Here is a 19,375-nt window from a genome sequence, read left to right on the forward strand (position 1 = left end):
TGAGCCGCTGTGCCTAGTCTCCTTTTTCCTTTAGATATTCTTCTACTGCCGGTAATTTGGCAAATAAAGTTGGGCTACTCAAAGTCTTTTTCATTCCCCTTTTTCTAGCATGTTAGCAGTGGAAAGAACCTTAGATAATCCCTTTCTTTTATCAGATTAGGAAGCCAATGACTGTGTAGTGCTATGGTTTGCACAGGGTCACATGCCTAACAAGTGGTAGAATTCTACATGCGAATCTCATTGTTCATTCAATGCTCTTTCCACTATCCTCTGCCATCTGGCAAACGTTCAAAGCCACAAATATTTATGGGGTGCCTATTAGACACAAGACAGTAGGCTGGATTCTACTGGAGAGATACAGGTTGAGAAAAAGATTCCCAGCCGGGCACCGTGGCTCACACCTGTACTCCCAGCACTTTGGGAGGCCGAGGCAGGCGGATCACCTGAGGTCAGGAGTTCAAGACCAGCCTGACTAACATGGTGAAACTCCATCTCTACTGAAAACACAAAAATTAGCCAGATGTAGTGGTGGGTGCCTGTAACCCCAGCTACTCGGGAGACTGAGGCAGGAGAATCGCTTGAACCCGGGAGGCAGAAGTTGCAGTGAGCTGAGATCACACCAATGCATTCCAGCTTGGGCGAGAGAGTGAGACTCCATCTCAAAAAAAAAAAAAAGAGAGAAGATTCCTACCTTGAATCACTTTTAATCTAATGAGCAAGAAAGACATGCAGGCAGAAAATGGTAGAAAATATTGCATATGTAAAAAACAACTGATATGGCTTGGATTTGTGTCCCCGCCCAAACCTTATGTGGAATTATAATCCCCAGTGTTGGAGGAGGGGCCTGGTGGGAGGTGACTGGATCATGGCGGATGATTTCCCCCTTACTGTTCTCATGATAGTGAGTTCTCAACTCACAAGATCTGGTTGTTTAGGACAAGCGCAGTGGCTAATGCCTATAATCCTAGCACTTTGGGAAGTTGAGGCAGGCGGATCGCTTAAGGTTGGGAGTTCAAGACCAGCCTGGCCAACATGGTGAAACCCCATCTCTACCAAAAATATAAAAATTAGCCGGCCATGGTGGCACATGCCTGTAGTCCCAGCTACTCAGGAGGCTGAGGCATGAGAATCACTTGAACTCAGGAGGCAGAGGTTGCAGTGAGCCGAAATGGCGTCACTGCACTCCAGCCTGGGCGACAGAGCCAGACTCTGTCTCAAAATAAAAAAAGATCTGGTTGTTTAAAAGTGTGTAGCTCCTCTCTCTGCTCTTTCTTCCTCCTTCTCTAGCCATGTAAGACATGCCTGCTTCCCCTTCACCTTCCACCGTGATTGTAAGTTTCCTGAGGACTCCCCAGCCATGCTTCCTGTACAGCCTGTGGAACTGAGTCAATTAAACCTCTTTTCTTTATAAATTACCGAGTCTCAGGTAGTTCTTTATAGCAATGTGAGAACGGACTAATACAATAAGGTACATGGAAAAATCCATGGAGGTAATGAGTTCCAACTGAAGAATTGGCAGATCACTTTGGAGTAAAGGCGGTATCTTAACAGTGAGCAGACCAGCCCAGTTGCTCACACCTGTAATCCCAGCACATTGGGAAGCTGAAGCAGGAGGATCCCTTGAGCCCAGGATTTCAAGACCAGCATAGGGAACATAGACTTCTGCCTCCACAATTTTTTTTTTAATTAGCCAGGCATGGTAGCACATGCCTGTGTCTCAGCTACCCAGGAGCCTGAGGCAGAGGATCGCTTGAGCCAGGGAGATCGAGGCTGCCGTGAGGTATGATCGTGCCACTGCCCTCCAGCTGGGCAACAGAGTGAGACACTGTCTCAAAAAAGAAAAGAAGCCGGGCGCGGTGGCTCACGCCTGTAATCCCAGCACTTTGGGAGGCCGAGGCGGGCGGATCACGAGGTCAGGAGATCGAGACCATCCTGGCTAACACGGTGAAACCCCGTCTCTACTAAAAATACAAAAAAAAAAAATTAGCCGGGCGAGGTGGCAGGCGCCTGTAGTCCCAGCTACAAGGGAGGCTGAGGCAGGAGAATGGCGTGAACCCCGGGGGGCGGAGCCTGCAGTGAGCCGAGATCGCGCCACTGCACTCCAGCCTGGGTGAAAGAGTGAGACTCCGTCTCAAAAAAAAAAAAAAAAAAAAAAAAAAAAAAAAGAAAAGAAAAGAGAACTGTGAGCACCCCCTTCTCCTTTGAGAGAGAGGGTATGGGTGTGTGGAGATGAGGACATGGCATCCTTCAGCGTCCCTGGATGCCATTTCTGGCACAGCTGGCAGGGTTGGAATGCTGCTCACCTCTCACTGTGTGCTTCCAGAAGAGATGAGGAACCATGACAATACCCAGACCAGCCACAGGTTTTCTGAACAGAAAAGAAAGAACCAAGCTCAGTATTTCAGACATATATTTACAACCTTATCTTTTCTTAATCTAAAATGTTCCTGAACAAGGACTTTTGAACCAAGACTCTTAGTTTGCAATACAACCTGATTTTGGAAACAAAAAACAAAAAGCAGAAAACAAAAACCTCCAGAAATGCTCAGGATATTAAGTGATACAGAACTGCAGAGAATAGTCTGTAGAATTAATGTGCTAATGAGGTACTAACACAGCTTTGCTCAGGATTAACACATTCAGGAGCCAACCAATTAACTGTCCTTTCTAATACCTCCCACGCAAATTTCTGCGTTCAAAACTTGGTACAGCTCCTGGCCTATGTAAATCTCAGCTCTCATACGCTTCTTTTTTTTTTTTTCTGGGCTTGACTTGTGTAGGGGGCAGGTTGGGTAAATGAATAATCTTAAAGCTAGCTGAGTGGCACATCCCAGATTGAGTTCTTCTGTCATTATACTAAATGTTGGTTATATACCTGCACAATCATGTATTTCCTCAGCATCACCCCATTCCTTCGTGGATTCACACAGCCTTTCCCTGACCCTGGTCTGGGTCAGAGCAGAAGCCATGATCGCTGGGCTTCTATTTTGCCAACTGTTTCATTGCTGACCTTCCTCCCTAATTAATATCCATGTACCATGCAGAGTCCTTGCCAAAGTAAAAAGAAGGTAAGCATCTCTGGATCCAAACATCTAACAGTTGAGTCAGCCACAGACACTTTTAAAGGAGGATCTTTTGGAAATATCACACCACATATACATTTCTATTCCTCTCTCCTTATTTTAAGAGCCCTTCCAAGGTCTCCAAAAATATCTCTTCTCTTCATGAGATTTTTTTCTTCCTTAAGATGTTTCAGAGTCAAGACTGGGAAAGACAATGTCGTAAAACATTTTATATTTGCATCACTATACAGAGCTCCTCCATTCCCTTTTCTGGAAACCTCCTTCTGAAGGGACAATAGCTGGTTTTCTTCTCTAAATCATTAATTCAACAAACGTGCCCCGAGAGTAACCCTGTGCATGCCATCTATTGTGCTAGGTGCTGAAGAGGAGATACGAGGAGAAAGTCTTGTTGGAACATCAAAGTTAACAGGATTTCTCCATTTTGCCTACCTGTCAGAAGAAAGCTTGCCAATTTTATACTTCCTTTTCTGGCTATTGGGTGAAAAGGAGATGATTTATGAGTATTCCAAATGTCTTCCTCCATTATCTAATTTCTCCATCCATTCATCCATCCACTCACCCCAACACTTTAAAGGGCCCTTCCAACTTCAGTGCTTCCTTTGGACCAAGTACTATGCTAGGCACTGAGGACACACACAGGGCAAGAGCTGCCCTCTGCCCCCAGGGAAGTCCCAGTCCAGAAGGACACAGTTGTATGATCAAGACACAGTTGTATGATTCACGTAGGAACTAGAATGTCATTGCTAGAGTAGAGGTATGCACACAATGCTAAAGAATCAAGATCGTAGTTTTGAGCAGCTGAGGTTGATTGTGGATTCATTCATAAAACAGATTTCTTTTTGCTGTTGTTGTTGTCGTTGTTGTTTGTTTTTTTTTTTTGAGACGGAGTCTTGCTCTGTCCCCATGCTGGAGTGCAGCAGCACGATCTTGGCTCACTGCAAGCTCCGCCTCCCGGGTTCACGCCATTCTCCTGCCTCAGCCTCCCGAATAGCTGGGACTACAGGCGCCCGCCAACACGTCCGGCTAATTTTTTGTATTTTTAGTAGAGACAGGGTTTCACCGTGTTAGCCAGGATGGTCTCGATCTCCTGACCTCGTGATCCGCCCCCCTCGGCCTCCCAAAGTGCTGGGATTACAGGCTTGAGCCACCACACCCGGCCTTTTTTGTTGTCGTTGATGGCTGCTTTAATTCCCTTTAGGTATATTGCAAGGAAATTTAGAAACAGCAAAATCCAGATTCCAATTTGATATGTACAATCTGTTGATACTTTGGGGGCGCAGTTTGGTCCTTCCATTTCTCCATGGTCCTCCTTCACCTCAGGCTCTGGACCTTCTCAAAGGCATGCTGTGGGTCTGTTCCCCTCATTCAGCTCATCGTGTGCTTTCCCTTCCCATCCACATCCCCAGTCATGATAGGAGACATTTCAGGACCCACAGAGCCTGGGCTGGCAGTACCAGTTGACATGGGGGAGTGTGAGAGGGAGTCTTTCATAGACAATGAAGAGGAAGAAGTAAAAGTGGCAGGCGAGGAGAGCAGAAAAAGGAGAGAAGGAAACAGGAAGGAAGGACAAAGCTGACAATGAAGGAGAGGTGGCTGCAGCAGCAGCCTTGGTTCTAATCAGATCTCTTCAAGACCTGATGCTGAGCAATTTCTGTAACTGAGAATCAGGCTTATAGAAGGGCTGGCTGCAACAGTCCTTCCAAATATGGGGGCAAGGTGAAGCAAAATTGCAGGAATACCGAAGACCTGACTCACTTGCTGAGCGACATCTTAAAGGACGATTTCGCTTCAAAATTATGAAGTAGGGGGAAAGAAAACTCTCTCAGGATCCATCATGTGTTGCTTTTGGAAATTATTATTTTGGAGCACAGGCTGTTTCCTATCTTTAAAGCCTATTATCTATTTCCCTTCCAGGTGGAGGCTGGGCTGCCTGCTAATTTAATCCCCTGGGCTTCCGCCTCTGCCTTCAAGATCTCACAGACGTTCAGGCTTCATAAAGAGGGCACCTTTGTGTCTTCCTCCCCTGAAGGCCTCCATCTACCATGGCAGCAGAGGAGCTGCTATTTTGGGAAACAGCAGCAGAGTTGGGAGGGTTGTTAATTGTTTGTGAAACCTTTCCATGGGGGAACAAAAAAGAGCAGAGCAGTGCCCTTGCCTTCACTCTATTTCACTCTTGCATCTGTGAGAAGGGAGGGGAAAGAGGACTCCTTGTCCTTTTCAGGCACAGGCACCCAAACTAATTTTAAAAAAAAAACAAAATTCATTCTTCCACCCAATGGAAAGACATAAAGAAACATAATATTGGCCCAGAAACCTATCAAAATAGTTTAAAAATCATTTATAACCTCAAAAACAAAACAAAAACAGCCAAGCAAAAACCTTTCATAACAGAAATGAAACACCAGGGGTTTTGCCGTCCATTCTGACCAAACCACCGCAGCCAAACTGACTAAGCAGATCCCCAAGCCCCGCCAACACCCCACTGACACACGAGAAAACAATTCTAGCCAGGCACACTAATGGGAGAATTCACCATGACACACGCTCACTCCATCACAGCACAGACAAGTTCAAAATCAAACAGAAAAAGTCCCAGACTAAGAAAAAGCTACTCGGAACTGTGACCTCAGAGGCCCCCATGTGATTCTAAGACTTTCCAAGAGTTAGGTCAGCCTCTGAAGGAAATGGGTGGGAAGGGGCAAAAACTGGGAACCCAAATCTTATGCTTCTTTTTTTGAGACAGGGTCTCGCTCTGTCACCCAGGCTGGAGTGTAGTGATGTGATCTGGGCTCACTGAAACCTCTGCCTCCCAGGTTCAAGCAATTCTCGTGACTCAGCCTCCAGAGTAACTGGGATTACAGGCATGCGCCACCACACCCGGCCAAGTTTTGTATTTTTAGTAGAGACGGGGTTTCACCATGTTGGCTAGGCTGATCTTAAACTCCCGGGCTCAAGTGATGTGCCTGCCTTGGCCTCCCAAAGTGCTGGGATTATAGGTGTAAACCACCGCACAGGCCAAAATCTTATGCTTCTTAAAAGGGCAACACTACCAATCATTTTATAACTACTTGGTTTTCTTCCTAGACCAATGCTCATATGGAAGCATGGCTAATCCTACTTGACATTTTTTTTTTTTTTGAGACAGAATTTCACCCTTGTTGCTCAGGCTGGAGTACAGTGGCGCAATCTCGGCTCACTGCAACCTCTGCCTTCCAGCTTCAAGCAATTCTCCTGCGTCAGCCTCCCAAGTAGCTGGGATTACAGGTATGTGCCACCATGCCCAGCTACCTTTTGTATTTTTAGTAAAGACGGGGTTTCAGCATGTTGGTCAGGCTGGTCTCAAACTCCTGACCTCAAGTGATCCACCCGCCTCAGCCTCCCAAAGTGCTGGGATTACAGGCATGAGCCACTGTGCTCAGCTACATTTTTTTTTTTAATACAATGATCTTTCAGCATTTTCAGGAAACTCCAAGTGGAATGATCTCTTATTAATAGAGGAGTTGGGCTCAGAGAACTATGTAAGTGATAATGATTAAGGGAAGGATATGAGAGAATGCCTATTTTACATTTTTCCTCAAAAGAGCTCAGACTGCCTTATAAACACAAATCTACTAATCCGCCACACAGTAGCTCCTGGTTAACCAGCAGATCTGAAACTTCCTTTTGCACTGGAGGATGTGTTTGTATAAATACTTACTCAGAATTTGCTTAGTCAAAATGAGCATACGATCGGTTAGTGATTTAGGGTTTTTGAACTGAATGAACATTCATGTTAGAATTTAGATCAGCTGTGTTGATCTAAAGTGAACTTGACTAATGAATTAGAATATGTTCTATTAGCTACTACAGTTAGAATAGGAGGAGGCAGAAGGGGGCAAGATTTTCTTATTGGCTGAAAGAAATATATAGGTGGTCCCTAAATGAGCTGCTGATAGCCTGTAAGGTTTTCAGTGCATCAGTAATCCACAATAAACGTTTAATCGGAACAGAGTGGGCAAGCAATTAGCTCAGTGATAAAAATCACACATTTGTAAACACCATGGCAGGAAAAGGAAACTGTTTAAAATCAACTTATTTTATGTGAAAAATAGCTTTTGTAGGGAAATGGCATAATGTAGAGTCATGAAAAATTATGAGCTAGGGTATGATAAAATGTATTTGCGGTAATATTTGGTTAATCTACCACTAGAATAATTTATGTCAAGTACTCTTTTTTATCCTCTAATTGGCTGCGTTTAAATATTCTGGCCTTAAATTTTAGGAACCCATTAATTAATCCATTTATTCAATAGTCATTCATCCCCTGATACAAACATAGCAATATTCAGGGTGCTGGTTACAGGGAGGGCAGGATGCAAAAAAGTGTAATGGAGCATCTCCCAACACTTTGTTTATTTATTTTTCGAGACAGAGTCTTGCTCTGTAGCCCAGGCTGGAGTGCAGTGGTGCAATCTTGACCCCAACTCTCTGGTTCAAGCGATTCTTGTGCCTCAGCCTCCTGAGTAGCTGGGATTACAGGCATGCGTCACCACACCCGGCTAATTTTTGTATTTTTAGTAGAGATGGGGTTTCACCATGTTGGCCAGGCTGGCCTTGAACTCTTGACCTCAGGTGATCTGCCCGCCTTGGCCTCCCAAAGTGCTGTCTCCGAGCACTCAATAATGCTATTGGGAAATGAGAACTATATCCATATAAAAGTTAAGTAATATGAGTAAACAAGATATAATACAAAACAGAAATATAAGGGATACCACAAGATAGTGAGTGCTACTGTGGTTTTAAGTAACAAACAACTGTTGGATTATGAGACAGAGTGTGTGTGTGTGTGTGTGTGAGCACACAATAAGCATCAATGGGCACAGAAGACTTCCTGGAGGAAGTGATGTGCAGAATTTGGGTGGGAGGGAAGATGATTTCTTGTTAAGAAACTGGATGAGATATATACTTTTTTTTTCTTTTTTGAGACAGAGTGTCGCTCTTGTTGCCCAAGCTGGACTGCAATGGCATGATCTGGGCTTACTGCAACCTCTGCCTCCTGGGTTCAAGCGATTTGCTTCTGGAGTAGCTGGGATTACAGGCAAGCACCACCACGCCTAGCTAATTTTTGTATTTTTAGTAGAGACAGAGTTTCACCATGTTGGTCAGGCTGGTCTCGAACTCCTGAGCTCAGGTGATCCACCTGCCTCAGCCTCCCAAAGTGCTGGGATTACAGGTCTGTGCCACCGCACTCGGCTGAGACATATACTTCTGATTAGATCTGTCTAGCTGAGAAAGAGGGCATTTATATTGTTCAGGATAGTAGAAAGGTTGGAAAGATTAGCCTAGATTCATAGAATCATAGAATTTTGGACCTAAAATGATTCTAAAACAATTGGCTAGGACACCAGTTCTCAAATGTGGATGCACGTTGTAATTACTCACGGAGCTTTTAAAAATTTCAGTGCTGGGTTTCACCTCAGACACTGATTTAAGTGATCGGGGTGAGGCCTGGGTGTCTGGAGGTTTAAAAGTTCAGGAGGTGATTCTAACGTATAGCCTTAGTTTGAGGTCTACTGATTTAGTCCAACTCCTCAGTTTTATGAGAAAAGGACCACCTTCAAATTTGCTGACACACAGCTAGTAAGAGCTGCCAGGACACCCAGTGAGCCCCAGCTCTGTGCACCGCTCTTGGTTGTTTGTCTTTGACAATGTATTGTGTAGTACTCTGGAGACCATGCCAGAGAATTGGATTTTTGCCATAAAAGGTCATGGGAAGCCACTGAGGGTTTTTGTGCAGGAAAATGGCACATTAAAAACAAATGGTCCTGCAACTTCTAGAAAGACATCAGAATTGAAAGGAATAAATGCATCCTAACAACCCAGGGGACTGATGTTATGCAAGTAAATACTCCCCTGAAATTTAAGTTTTCATGTTTATATTTTGAATTAAAAACTAATATTGTGATAATTTCTATGTCATGGCATTCAAATAAGGAGAACTGTGCTCCTCGAACTTGTGGTTGTCTGTTTAGAAAGAACTGTCTTCTGGCCATTTGGTTCTGTTGTTTACATTTTTCTTTGATTTTCTCCTTAACTCTACAACTAAGTGTTTTATGTTTCATTTTTTTTTAAATTTATCTTTTCTGTCCTTTCCCTCTTCTCCAATCAAGGACATTTGTTAATTGCCCACAATATGCTCATGCATATTTATATGTCTACACCTCCCTCTCCCCTTATTGTCCCCAGGGCAGTATTGTCCAATAGAAATATAATTCGAGCCACATACGTAAAATTTTAGAAACAGATTAAATTAATATTAATAATCTATTTTATTTAACCCAATATATCCAAAATTGTATCATTTCAACATATAGCCATTATAAAAATACAAATGAGATATTTTATATTCTCTTTTTCATCCTATGTCTTTGAAACCTGCTGTGTATTTTACGGTAACAGCACATATCAACTGAGATGCTAGATTTTCAAAATTCAAAAACATGACACAATAAGGTTGGGTTTCAGGAGACACGTATTCTGCTTCAATTTTTAAATTTAAATGGATTAAAATTACATAAAACATAAAATGCGGTTCCTCAGTTGTACTTAACACATTTCACATGCTCACTAGCCACATGTGGCTAGTAGCCGATGTAGTGAACAGCACAGGTCTAGGGTTTTATATGGTGGTGTTTTCTCATTCTGCAGCTCAATAGGATCCTAGGCTCATTTTAATGAGTTTGATTTCTCTACCCTTATTGAAGAATTTATTTTCCTTAGGAGTCTTAAAGGAGACAGGATCTGAAAAGGTTGATCATAAAAACAGTTTAAGGTTCTCTAGTGGCCGGTGCAATGGCTCATGCCTGTAATCCTAGCATTTTGGGAGGCTGAGGCCGGCAGATCACTTGAGGTCAGGAATTCAAGACCAGCTTGGCCAACATGGTGAAACCCCATCTCTAGTAAAAATACAAAAAAATTAACCAGGTGTGGTGGCGCATGCCTGTAATCCCAGGGAGGCTAAGACACAAGAATCTCTTGAACCCAGGACGCAAAGGTCGCAGTGAGCTGAGATCCCACCACTGTACTCCAGCCTGGGCAACAGAGCAAGACTCTGTCTAAAAAACAAAAACAAAAACAAAACAAAAACCAAAAAACAGAAAAGACAAAAAACAATTTAAGGTTATCTGAACAAAGATTCAAAATTTAGTACAAGAAGGTGGGCAGGGTTGTAAGCAGTTTAGGAATGAAAATGGAGAGGAGGGAAAAAGACAGGTTTTGGTGTGCATTCCTAGTCAAACGCCATTTGAAAATTTAAAAATTATATAGAAAATCCCTGACTCCGGGAGGCGGAGCTTGCAGTGAGCCGAGATCGCGCCACTGCACTCCAGCCTGGGTGCCTGGGTGACACAGCGAGACTCCATCTCAAAAAAAAAAAAAAAAAAAAAAAAAAAAAAAAAAGAAAGAAAGAAAATCAAGTAGCCAGGGCCAGGCACGGTGGCTCACGCCTGTAATCCCAGCACTTTGGGAGGCTAAGGCGGGCAGATCACAAGGTCAAGAGATCAAGACCATCCTGGCCAACATGGTGAAACCCTGTCTCTACTAAAAATACAAAAATTAGCCAGGTGTGGTGGTGCACGCCTGTAGTCCCAGCTACTCGGGAGGCTGAGGCAGGAGAATTGCTTGAACCCGGGAGGTGGAGGCTGCAGTGAGCTGAGATTGTGCCACTGCACTCCAGCCTGGGCGACAGAGCAGGGCTCTGTCTCAAAAAATAAAAGAAAATAAAAATAAAAGAAAAATGAAAAAGAAAATCAAGCAGCCAAGAGAAAAAAAAAAAAAGATGTACAATATCCAGAATAGTGAGAGAAAAAAGGAACAAACTAAAAAGTGGATTTGGGCCAGGTGCAGTGGCTCATACCTGTTATCCCAGCACTTTGGGAGGCTGAGGCAGGTGGATCAATTGAGGTCAGGAGTTTGAGACCAGCGTAGCCAACATGGTGAAACCCCATCTCTACTAAAAATACAAAAATTAGCCATTGTGGTGACATGCGCCTGTTGTCCCAGCTACTTGGAAGACTGAGAGGCGGAAGTTTCAGTGAGCCATGATCACACCACTGCACTCCAGCCTGGGCAACAGAGTGAGATTCTGTCTCAGAAAAAAAAAAAAAAAAAGTGGATTTGTCTGTTCTCAGAAGAAAAAAAGGAGTATCACTTACATAAAGTGCTAATAATGTATTTTTATAGATCTTTTCCCCCTAAAAATTTAGTATGTCATACAAATGACTATTTGATTGCATAAGCAACATTGACACTGCCCTTCACCCCCCACCAATTGAAAATGTCCTAATATTGAAAGGTAGGGACAGTGCAAATAACATTCTTCTTTCACCAACTCCCTTCTTACTAATTGTTACTTCTCACATAGCTACCGTGTGCATAATCTATAGTGGGTTTGCACAGACCAGACGTAATTTAAGGCAAGTTAAGATCTTTAATCGTCTGATAATAATACTTAGGCTTCAATTAGCTGTGTAAACAAGGGCGTAAATAGCGTCAACAGCAGTGGGTAGAGCAGCCCTGTGCTGACAGGAATCCACAGGCTTGAGCCCAGATAGCCCCTGAGCAGCCTCAGACAGCTGTGGGAACAGCAGAGCCCAAAGCTCCTTGTACTAATCTGCCTGTGCCCAGCAGAGGGGTGAAAAGACAGAACAGACCTGTGGGAGGTGCTCTGGCCTTTTCTTCCAGAGCAGTTGCTTCCTCTGTTCTTCTGATAACCCTACTGTTTCTGATCATGCTGCGAACTTCTTTTTTCAACTGACAAAATCTCAGGGATGGATGATGGCAAATTCTAACTCAGTTCCTGCTTGCTAAAGCTTAGAAGAATATGCTATCGTCCCACTTTTTTTGGTAGGTGGAGGTGAAGTTTCCTGATCATAAGAACTCGGGCCCTCCAGACATGAATTCTAAAGGTTCCATTTCGTTGGCTCAGGATCAAAGAAAATCCTGATAATGACAGTGATAATGTGCAACTTAAAAGCCATCAGACATTTATTAAGCACCTATTATGTGGTACAGCAGAAAAAGAATTAAAAATTCAACAAGTACTAAGAGTGTACCTACTATGTGTTCAGAACTGTGCTAGGCACTGGTGTAATAACAATAACCATAATAACAACAATAACTAAGAATTACAAGTGTTTATATGGTGCTAGGAACCGTACTAAGCAATTTAGTTATTTTTTTTTTTTTTTTTTTTTTGAGACGGAGTCTCGCTCTGTCACCCAGGCTGGAGTGCAGTGGCGCAATCTCGGCTCACTGCAAGCTCCGCCTCCCGGGTTCACGCCATTCTCCTGCCTCAGCCTCTCCGAGTAGCTGGGACTACAGGCGCCTGCCACCACGCCCGGCTAATTTTTTGTATTTTTAGTAGAGATGAGGTTTCACCGTGGTCTCGATCTCCTGACCTCGTGATCCGCCCGTCTCGGCCTCCCAAAGTGCTGGGATTACAAGCGTGAGCCACTGCGCCCGGCCTAGTTATTTTTATTATTCCCATTTTTTTCACAGGAGACTGAGGCACAAAGAGGTTAAATAACTTGCCTATATAAACAAACTAGAATATGGATTTCCCATTTTACCTAGAGGTGAGATGACTTTCCAAAGGTTACACAGCAGTGAGAAGTGGAGCCAGGCAATCTAACCCCATGACCCCACACTGGAGCTTTAAGTAGGTTAAATGTAAATGAAGATAATGATGTCTACTTTCAGAACTTTATAAATGTGCTAAATAATGCGTGTACTATGTCTAGCACAGTGCTTGGTAAACATTATTATTATTAGGAATTCATTAATCCAAGTGCATAATCACTCAGTATGCACTGGTACAGCCAACCCAGTTGTTAAAGTATTGAAATGTTTCCACGTCAGTTGATAGAACCTCTGCCCTAAGCCCGTGAGTAGCCCCCTTACTGGCCATGCAGCCCCTCTTGCAGGAGCCCTGCAAACCCCTAGCTTTGTAAGGGCTTCCAGGACCCTGTTCTGATGGTTAGTGCCTGTATTGCACCAGTTGTTATGTATTTTCACCATATCCTGGCTACAAATATGAGCTGGGCTCCTGCCTTCAATGAGGGCATAGTCTGGGAGGGGCACTGGGCATGACAGGAGAAAGTGATGAGGGCAATGATGAAGGAGTGTGCTGAGTACAGTGGTGGATGATGGAAAAGCTCAGCTCAGGTGGGTCAGAAAGGCTTCATGGAAGGCAAGACGCTGGCGCTAGCAATAACCTGTCTGGATGGGTGAGTGGGAGCATCCCAGATCATCACTAAAGTTCTTTTGTCTCTCAGTTTCTTCATTCTTTTTTTGAGATGGAGTCTCGCTCTGTCGCCCAGGCTGGAGTGCAATGGTGCGACCTCGGCTCACTGTAACCTCTGCCTGCTGAGTTTCAGCAATTCCCCTGCCTCAGCGTCCAGAGTAGCTGGGATTACAGGCATGTGCCACCATGCCCGGCTAATTTTTTGTATTTTTAGTAGAGACAGGGTTTCACCATGCTGGCCGGGCTGGTCTTGAACTCCTAACCTCGTGATCCACACACCTCGGCCTCCCAAAGTGCTGGGATTACAGGCGTGAGCCACCACGCCCTGCCAGTTTCTTCATTCTTGTTGCCTTCACCTAGTTCAGGTCTTCACAACCCTTTGCCTAAATTTCCACAAGAGCTTTATACGTGCTCTTCTAGGCACCAACTGTTCTGGAATCTATTCTGTGTTTCCCTTACTGAACAACCTTTAGTAAGGTCCCTGTGGTCCTATCTCCTCACTAAGGCACCCACAACCCACTATCATGCAGCCTCGGCCTCTGTTTCTAGCCTTTCCCACTTGCTTTTGGGCATGTGCCCAGCACAACTGCAAAGTAAGATGTTCCCTACACTGGACTCTGTTGCTCCTGCTGCTTGGAACTTGTGGATCCTACCTCAGAGGGTTTCATCACCCTCTTCAGATACAACTTCTTTGGTGAAACTTTCTCCCATCTATGTTCCTTTCTTCTCCCAGCCTCTTCTCCCACCCCAAGGGAGTATGCGGGGTAGTGTGTTCTGAGAACTAGCCTACATTGATAGCTTATTATATGCCAGGTGCTGTTCTATGAGCTTTGCATGTGCTACCTTGTTGTATCCTCACAAAAACTCTAAGAGGTAGGCATTATTATTATTATATTTATATTTATTTTATTGTATTGTATTTTTTGAGACAGAGTCTCACTCTGTTGCCCAGGCTGGAGTACAATGGTGTGATCTCGGCTCACTGCAACCTCTGCCTCCTGGGTTCAAGCCATTCTCCTGCCTCAGCCTTCCGAGTAGCTGGGATTACAGGCAACTGCCGCCATGTCAGGCTAACTATTGTATTTTTTTTTTAAGTAGAGACAGGGTTTCACCATATTAGCCAGGCTGGTCTTGAACTCCTGACCTCAAGTGATCCGCCCGCCTTGTCCTTCCAAAGTGATAGGATTACAGGCGTGAGCCACCACACCCAGCTGATTATTTTGTAATAAAAACGACGGCAGCACAGAGAAGTGAAATAATTTTCCAGAGGCCATGCAGCAAGTGAAAGGTGAAGCTGGGATTCCAATCTAGGAAGCTGGCCTCCACAGCCTGTGCTCTTAGCCATTGCTTTATAGTGACTAATAACTTGCAAAGAAAAAGAGAAGAGAAAAATTCTTGCGTTGTTACTCAATATATGCTATTTGGTTTTATAATTGTGTCATTATTTTATCTCTTTCTCTACGTGGGCTGAAAATTCCTAGAGGGGAGGAACTCTGGGTCTCAGAGCCTGCTGTCTCAGTTACCATCAGGTGTGGGCACAGGTAATGCCATTGAGCCATCACATCCTCTGGAGATTGTGAATTGGTCAGGATCAAGCCCACTCTTCACTGGTATTTTTCCTAAATAAATTCATTGCTTGACCAACCCCTGGGGCAGGATCAGGCCCAGGGTTCCACATGGACTCCAAGAAAGCAGTGCTTAGTTTTCTCATTCAGATTGTGGCTGAGAAGTTGTCACTTATCATCTGTACGATAAAGCACATGTGTATGTGACTTCCCCTTTTCAGCAGTGGAGACACTGAGGTGGCCTGAGGTTATTTACCCAGAGTCCTCAGGCAGGTCTGTGGTGGAGCATCGGTGGAACTTACTGGAAGTGACTCCATGTTTCCAGTCCAGTACCCTGGGCAACCCTGTGGTCATTGTGTCCTGATATACTTATAAGGACCAGTAGATGGACTAAGTTGTTGACTGACCAGAAAATTCTGGAACTCCCTAGCACTATATTTTTACCTTGACACAAAATGAAATTATGACATCATCATGGGAACACAGGACTTCTTTCTTTTTATTTTCAGAACTTGCTCGATTTTTCCAAGGCTGGACTGGTCAGTCCTTGTAATGGAAAAATGGAAATGGAGGAAAAAAAAAAGGAAAAAAAATCATTGTGGAGAACCTGTAACATCTTCCATTTAACCTATTTGATAACTGGGTTTGTTCTAGAATCTAGAGAACAAAGTGAAAGACGCCAGCTTTAGAGGACAACCAATAACTTTGTATCTAGACACAATTCCTTGATAAGAAGCCAAAAACCTAGCCAAAAACTTTTAGAATCCCCCTTTTCTTTGGGGTTAGAACTGACAGCTGCTAAGAGTGTATGTGACTCTAGCGGGGAAAGCGGCTCATCCAAAAATAATGATTGTCTAATACTTTGCAGTAATACTATTTGTTATCCAGGGGTGTCCTCCGCCGCGTACGGCCACCATCTCTATTTTTGCCAGAGTTGAGGGGGGTCGCTTACAGGTGTGGCCGGCCTGGAAACGGTGGCCTGGCTGGTGAGGGCGGAGTCGATTAGGGAAGGATCAGGACTTTATGGCAGAACAGAGTCCACCACCCTGCTCGGAAGAAAGTTCGAATATTTTGTTCGCTTTGGTTCCGGCAAGCCATCGCACAAGCCAGAATCTGTAACTCCAAACAGTAGCGCTCTCGAGCACGGTCCCCAACACTCACTCCCCGCGGGTCTGGTCTGCGGCCACAAGCCGTCGCCCCCTTTAAGAGCCTGCTCCGCGGGACTAACGTTCGAACGGGCCCTGGAGCCCCTCCTCGGGCTCCGATTGGCCGTGCGCGGCGCACGAGGGCGCGCCGGCCAGCCCCGGAACGGTTGGCGGCCCTTCGTGATTGGCGGTCGAGAAGCCTATATAAGGTGCGGGGCGGCCGGGCTACCCTGTTTAGCGACCGGACCTGAGGCGGGGTAGTTGTTTTGTGTGGAGAGGTTAGTAGAGCAGCGCGCGTGTCACTGGAGTCGTTTCTCTTCGGAGTCTTAGGTGATCGAGGGTGTGCCCAGGGGGTGGACTTGTTTGCGCCTCCTGTTCCCTCCCAGTTTCCGAACGTAACACCCCGTCACCCCGGCGCCGACGGCCCTGTGCAGGGGAGGCAGGATGGAGTTCAAACTGGAGGCTCACCGCATCGTCAGCATCTCTCTGGGCAAGATCTACAACTCGCGGGTCCAGCGCGGCGGCATCAAGCTGCATAAGAACCTTCTGGTCTCGCTGGTGCTGCGCAGCGCCCGCCAAGTCTACCTGAGCGACCCGTGCCCCGGCCTCTACCTGGCCGGTCCCGCTGGGACCCCGGCGCCGCCACCGCAGCAGCAGTCCGGGGAGCCGGCGGCAGGGCCACCCGCCGGCTGGGGAGAGCCGCCCCCGCCCGCCGCCCGTGCCTCTTGGCCGGAGACAGAGCCGCAGCCGGAGCGCTCATACGTCTCAGACGCGCCGCGGGTAGTGGAAGAGGTCCCGGTGGCCACGGTGACTGGAGTCGGGGACGTTCTTCAGGGCAGAGAGGTGGACGCGACGGAAGCTGCTTGGAGCCGCGTGGAGGGGCCGCGCCCGGCGGCAGCCAGAGAAGCCGAGGGTCCCGCCGGAGGCTGGGGCGTCTTCCCCGAGGGATCTCGTGCCGCGCGCCGCCCCTGCGGCTGCCTCCTAAGCGGGGAGGACCTGCCGGGTACACCGGCCGCGACCCCCCGCGCTGCCTGCTGCTGCGCGCCGCGACCAACCGAGGACGAGCCCCCCGCGCCGCCCGCGGTGTGCCCCAGGAAGCGCGGCGCGGCGGGGGTGGGCGGCGGCCCAGCGGGCTGCCTGGCGCCCGGCTCTACCCCGCTCAAGAAGCCCCGCCGGAACTTAGAGCAGCCGCCGAGTGGAGGAGAGGACGAAGACGCGGAGGAGATGGAGACCGGGAACGTGGCTAACCTCATCAGCATCTTCGGATCCAGTTTCTCGGGACTCCTACGGAAAAGCCCCGGGGGCGGCAGGGAGGAAGAGGAGGGAGAGGAGAGCAGTCCGGAAGCCGCCGAGCCCGGGCAGATCTGCTGCGATAAGCCGGTGCTGAGAGACATGAACCCCTGGAGCACAGCCATCGTGGCCTTCTGAGCCCTTGGCCCCCGTGCAGGAAGGAGGTTGAGCAGCGGGCGTCCCCGAAGTGAGGGCCGGGCCCTTCCCGGCTACGAGGACGCCCAGAGACCGCGGGCGCTGAGCGCGTTGGGCAGACTGGTTGCCTCCGGGCATCGCAAACTGCCCCCGGGCGCATCTGGCTTATCTGGAGACCTGGGAGCTTGAGGCTCATTGGAAGAGGACGATCGTTAACTTTTGTGTTTGTGTATGTCTGTGTATGTAAGTTTGTCTTGTGGCATTAAGACTATTTTGCCCTTCTGGAATGCACCACCCCTTCCCCAGGGCTTAAGAGATTGGGGGCAGACAGGGACTTTCCTCTGCCGGCTGCGTGGAGAAGGAAGCGGCTAAAAGGTCTTGGGCCGGGGAGTTCCCCATTCGTTCTCCGGGGAGGGAGGGACTTTACACCCACCCCTCACCGGAAAGCTAGACCCGCTTCAGGGCCAGGAGTGGCGTTTCCGCACAGGATTTCCTAAGACGAGAGGGATTTAGTCAGGAGCACAGACTTGGATTCCTTGTGTCCCTCCCCACCTTTCTCTCCCAATGAAGAAACGTTTATATCCTGTGATTACTCTAGGAAAGGGGCATATTAACGGTCCTTTGCTTCCCCGCAGGGGAGAAAAAGCTTGACGAACTTCACGGAAGAGTTCAAGCTTGGAAATAATGGAGTTTATAGAGAAAAGATATATTTTTAAAAGCTCTAGGTCAGAAGTACTACACGGTGCTTTTAAAAAGTGTTTAATGAAAGTTTACAGACAGAAGCCCGAAGTGGAAAGACCTTATGGTTTTGTAGATATGGTGACTCCAGTCTTTGTTGTATAAAGGTTGGGGGAGCTGATAAGGTTTTTGTACAGTATTTTCTCCTTCGTTGTATTGATTTTTGTATAAAAATGTAACTTCTACGTGTGTAACACGTATTAAATATTTTGAAGCAACGTAACTGCCTGCTTGTCTGTAATAACCTGCCTGGGTTGGGAGGGAAGTGGGAGGAGGGAAACCAGGGCCTGGGCTAGAAAATTGAAGGTGTGGTTCTTAGTATCAGTCATTCGCAGACTGAGGACATTGTTTACTGACTCCACTAAGTATCAAGAGAGACACGTTTAATTTTTCCTCCTAGATCAGAGGACTGCTATTAGATACTAATATCAGCGACCTGCCAGGTTCTAGAAACCTGCCACTACAACTGCCTTTTCTAAGGTCAGTTTAGACCAATTTGTCACCCAATATGTGGGTGTCTAATACTAAGTAATTTAACCAACTTTTGAAGCCCCGCTTATCCACAAAAATGGTTTTCAGCAAAACTTTGTTTCCTGTTAAGCTATTAATATGGGTCATCTTTTAGCTTTGTAATTGAAAAAAAAAGTTTAGATAGTAGTTTACCTTAAAAGCCCATTCGAACTGACATAGGAAGATGAAAGAGACTGACTTGTCCAAATTGTCAGGTCCACCTCTGCATCACAGTGGATGTCAGGATGTAAATTTTCAATTTTTCTCTTATATCTAGAAAGTAAATGTATTGCTGAGAGGGAAATTGCTTGTATCAAACCAGATAAGGAGGGCTGGGCAAATTTAATTCTCGTTTAGCAAAACTTCCTGATTTGTTTTGTTACTCAAATGGTGACATCAGTGTTTGGTCATAGCAGACACTTAGGCGATGATAGCCAAAACATCCATCGATTTTACTAAAATCTCTGCCATTAAGAGAGCTTTTTGTCTCTTCATGTTCAATGTTTGAAAGGTATTCAATAATCTATTTCAGAAGCAAATCAATTAGGGAATGGTGTTTATTAAAACGGTACAGTTGCCAGGACTTTAAAAGATGGTACTGGTTTCTAACAACTTATGAGTATATAG

General features: G+C 46.0%; 2 protein-coding genes across 2 annotated transcripts in view; both read left to right on the forward strand.

Moving 5' to 3' along the window:
• The window catches only part of LOC129468943 (major histocompatibility complex class I-related gene protein), a 164,241-nt gene that overhangs the window by 54,132 nt on the left and 90,734 nt on the right, over positions 1–19,375 (forward strand). The gene's annotated exons all lie outside the window — the stretch shown is intronic.
• On the forward strand, positions 16,187–18,461 carry IER5 (immediate early response 5). Its single transcript, XM_055255094.2, has one exon. The coding sequence runs from the start codon at positions 16,520–16,522 to the stop codon at positions 17,501–17,503; it is 984 nt and encodes a 327-aa protein (XP_055111069.1). The 5' UTR covers positions 16,187–16,519; the 3' UTR covers positions 17,504–18,461.

This window comes from Symphalangus syndactylus, chromosome 12 (genome assembly GCF_028878055.3).
Source record: "Symphalangus syndactylus isolate Jambi chromosome 12, NHGRI_mSymSyn1-v2.1_pri, whole genome shotgun sequence".
In the NCBI taxonomy this organism is placed as follows: domain Eukaryota; kingdom Metazoa; phylum Chordata; class Mammalia; order Primates; family Hylobatidae; genus Symphalangus; species Symphalangus syndactylus.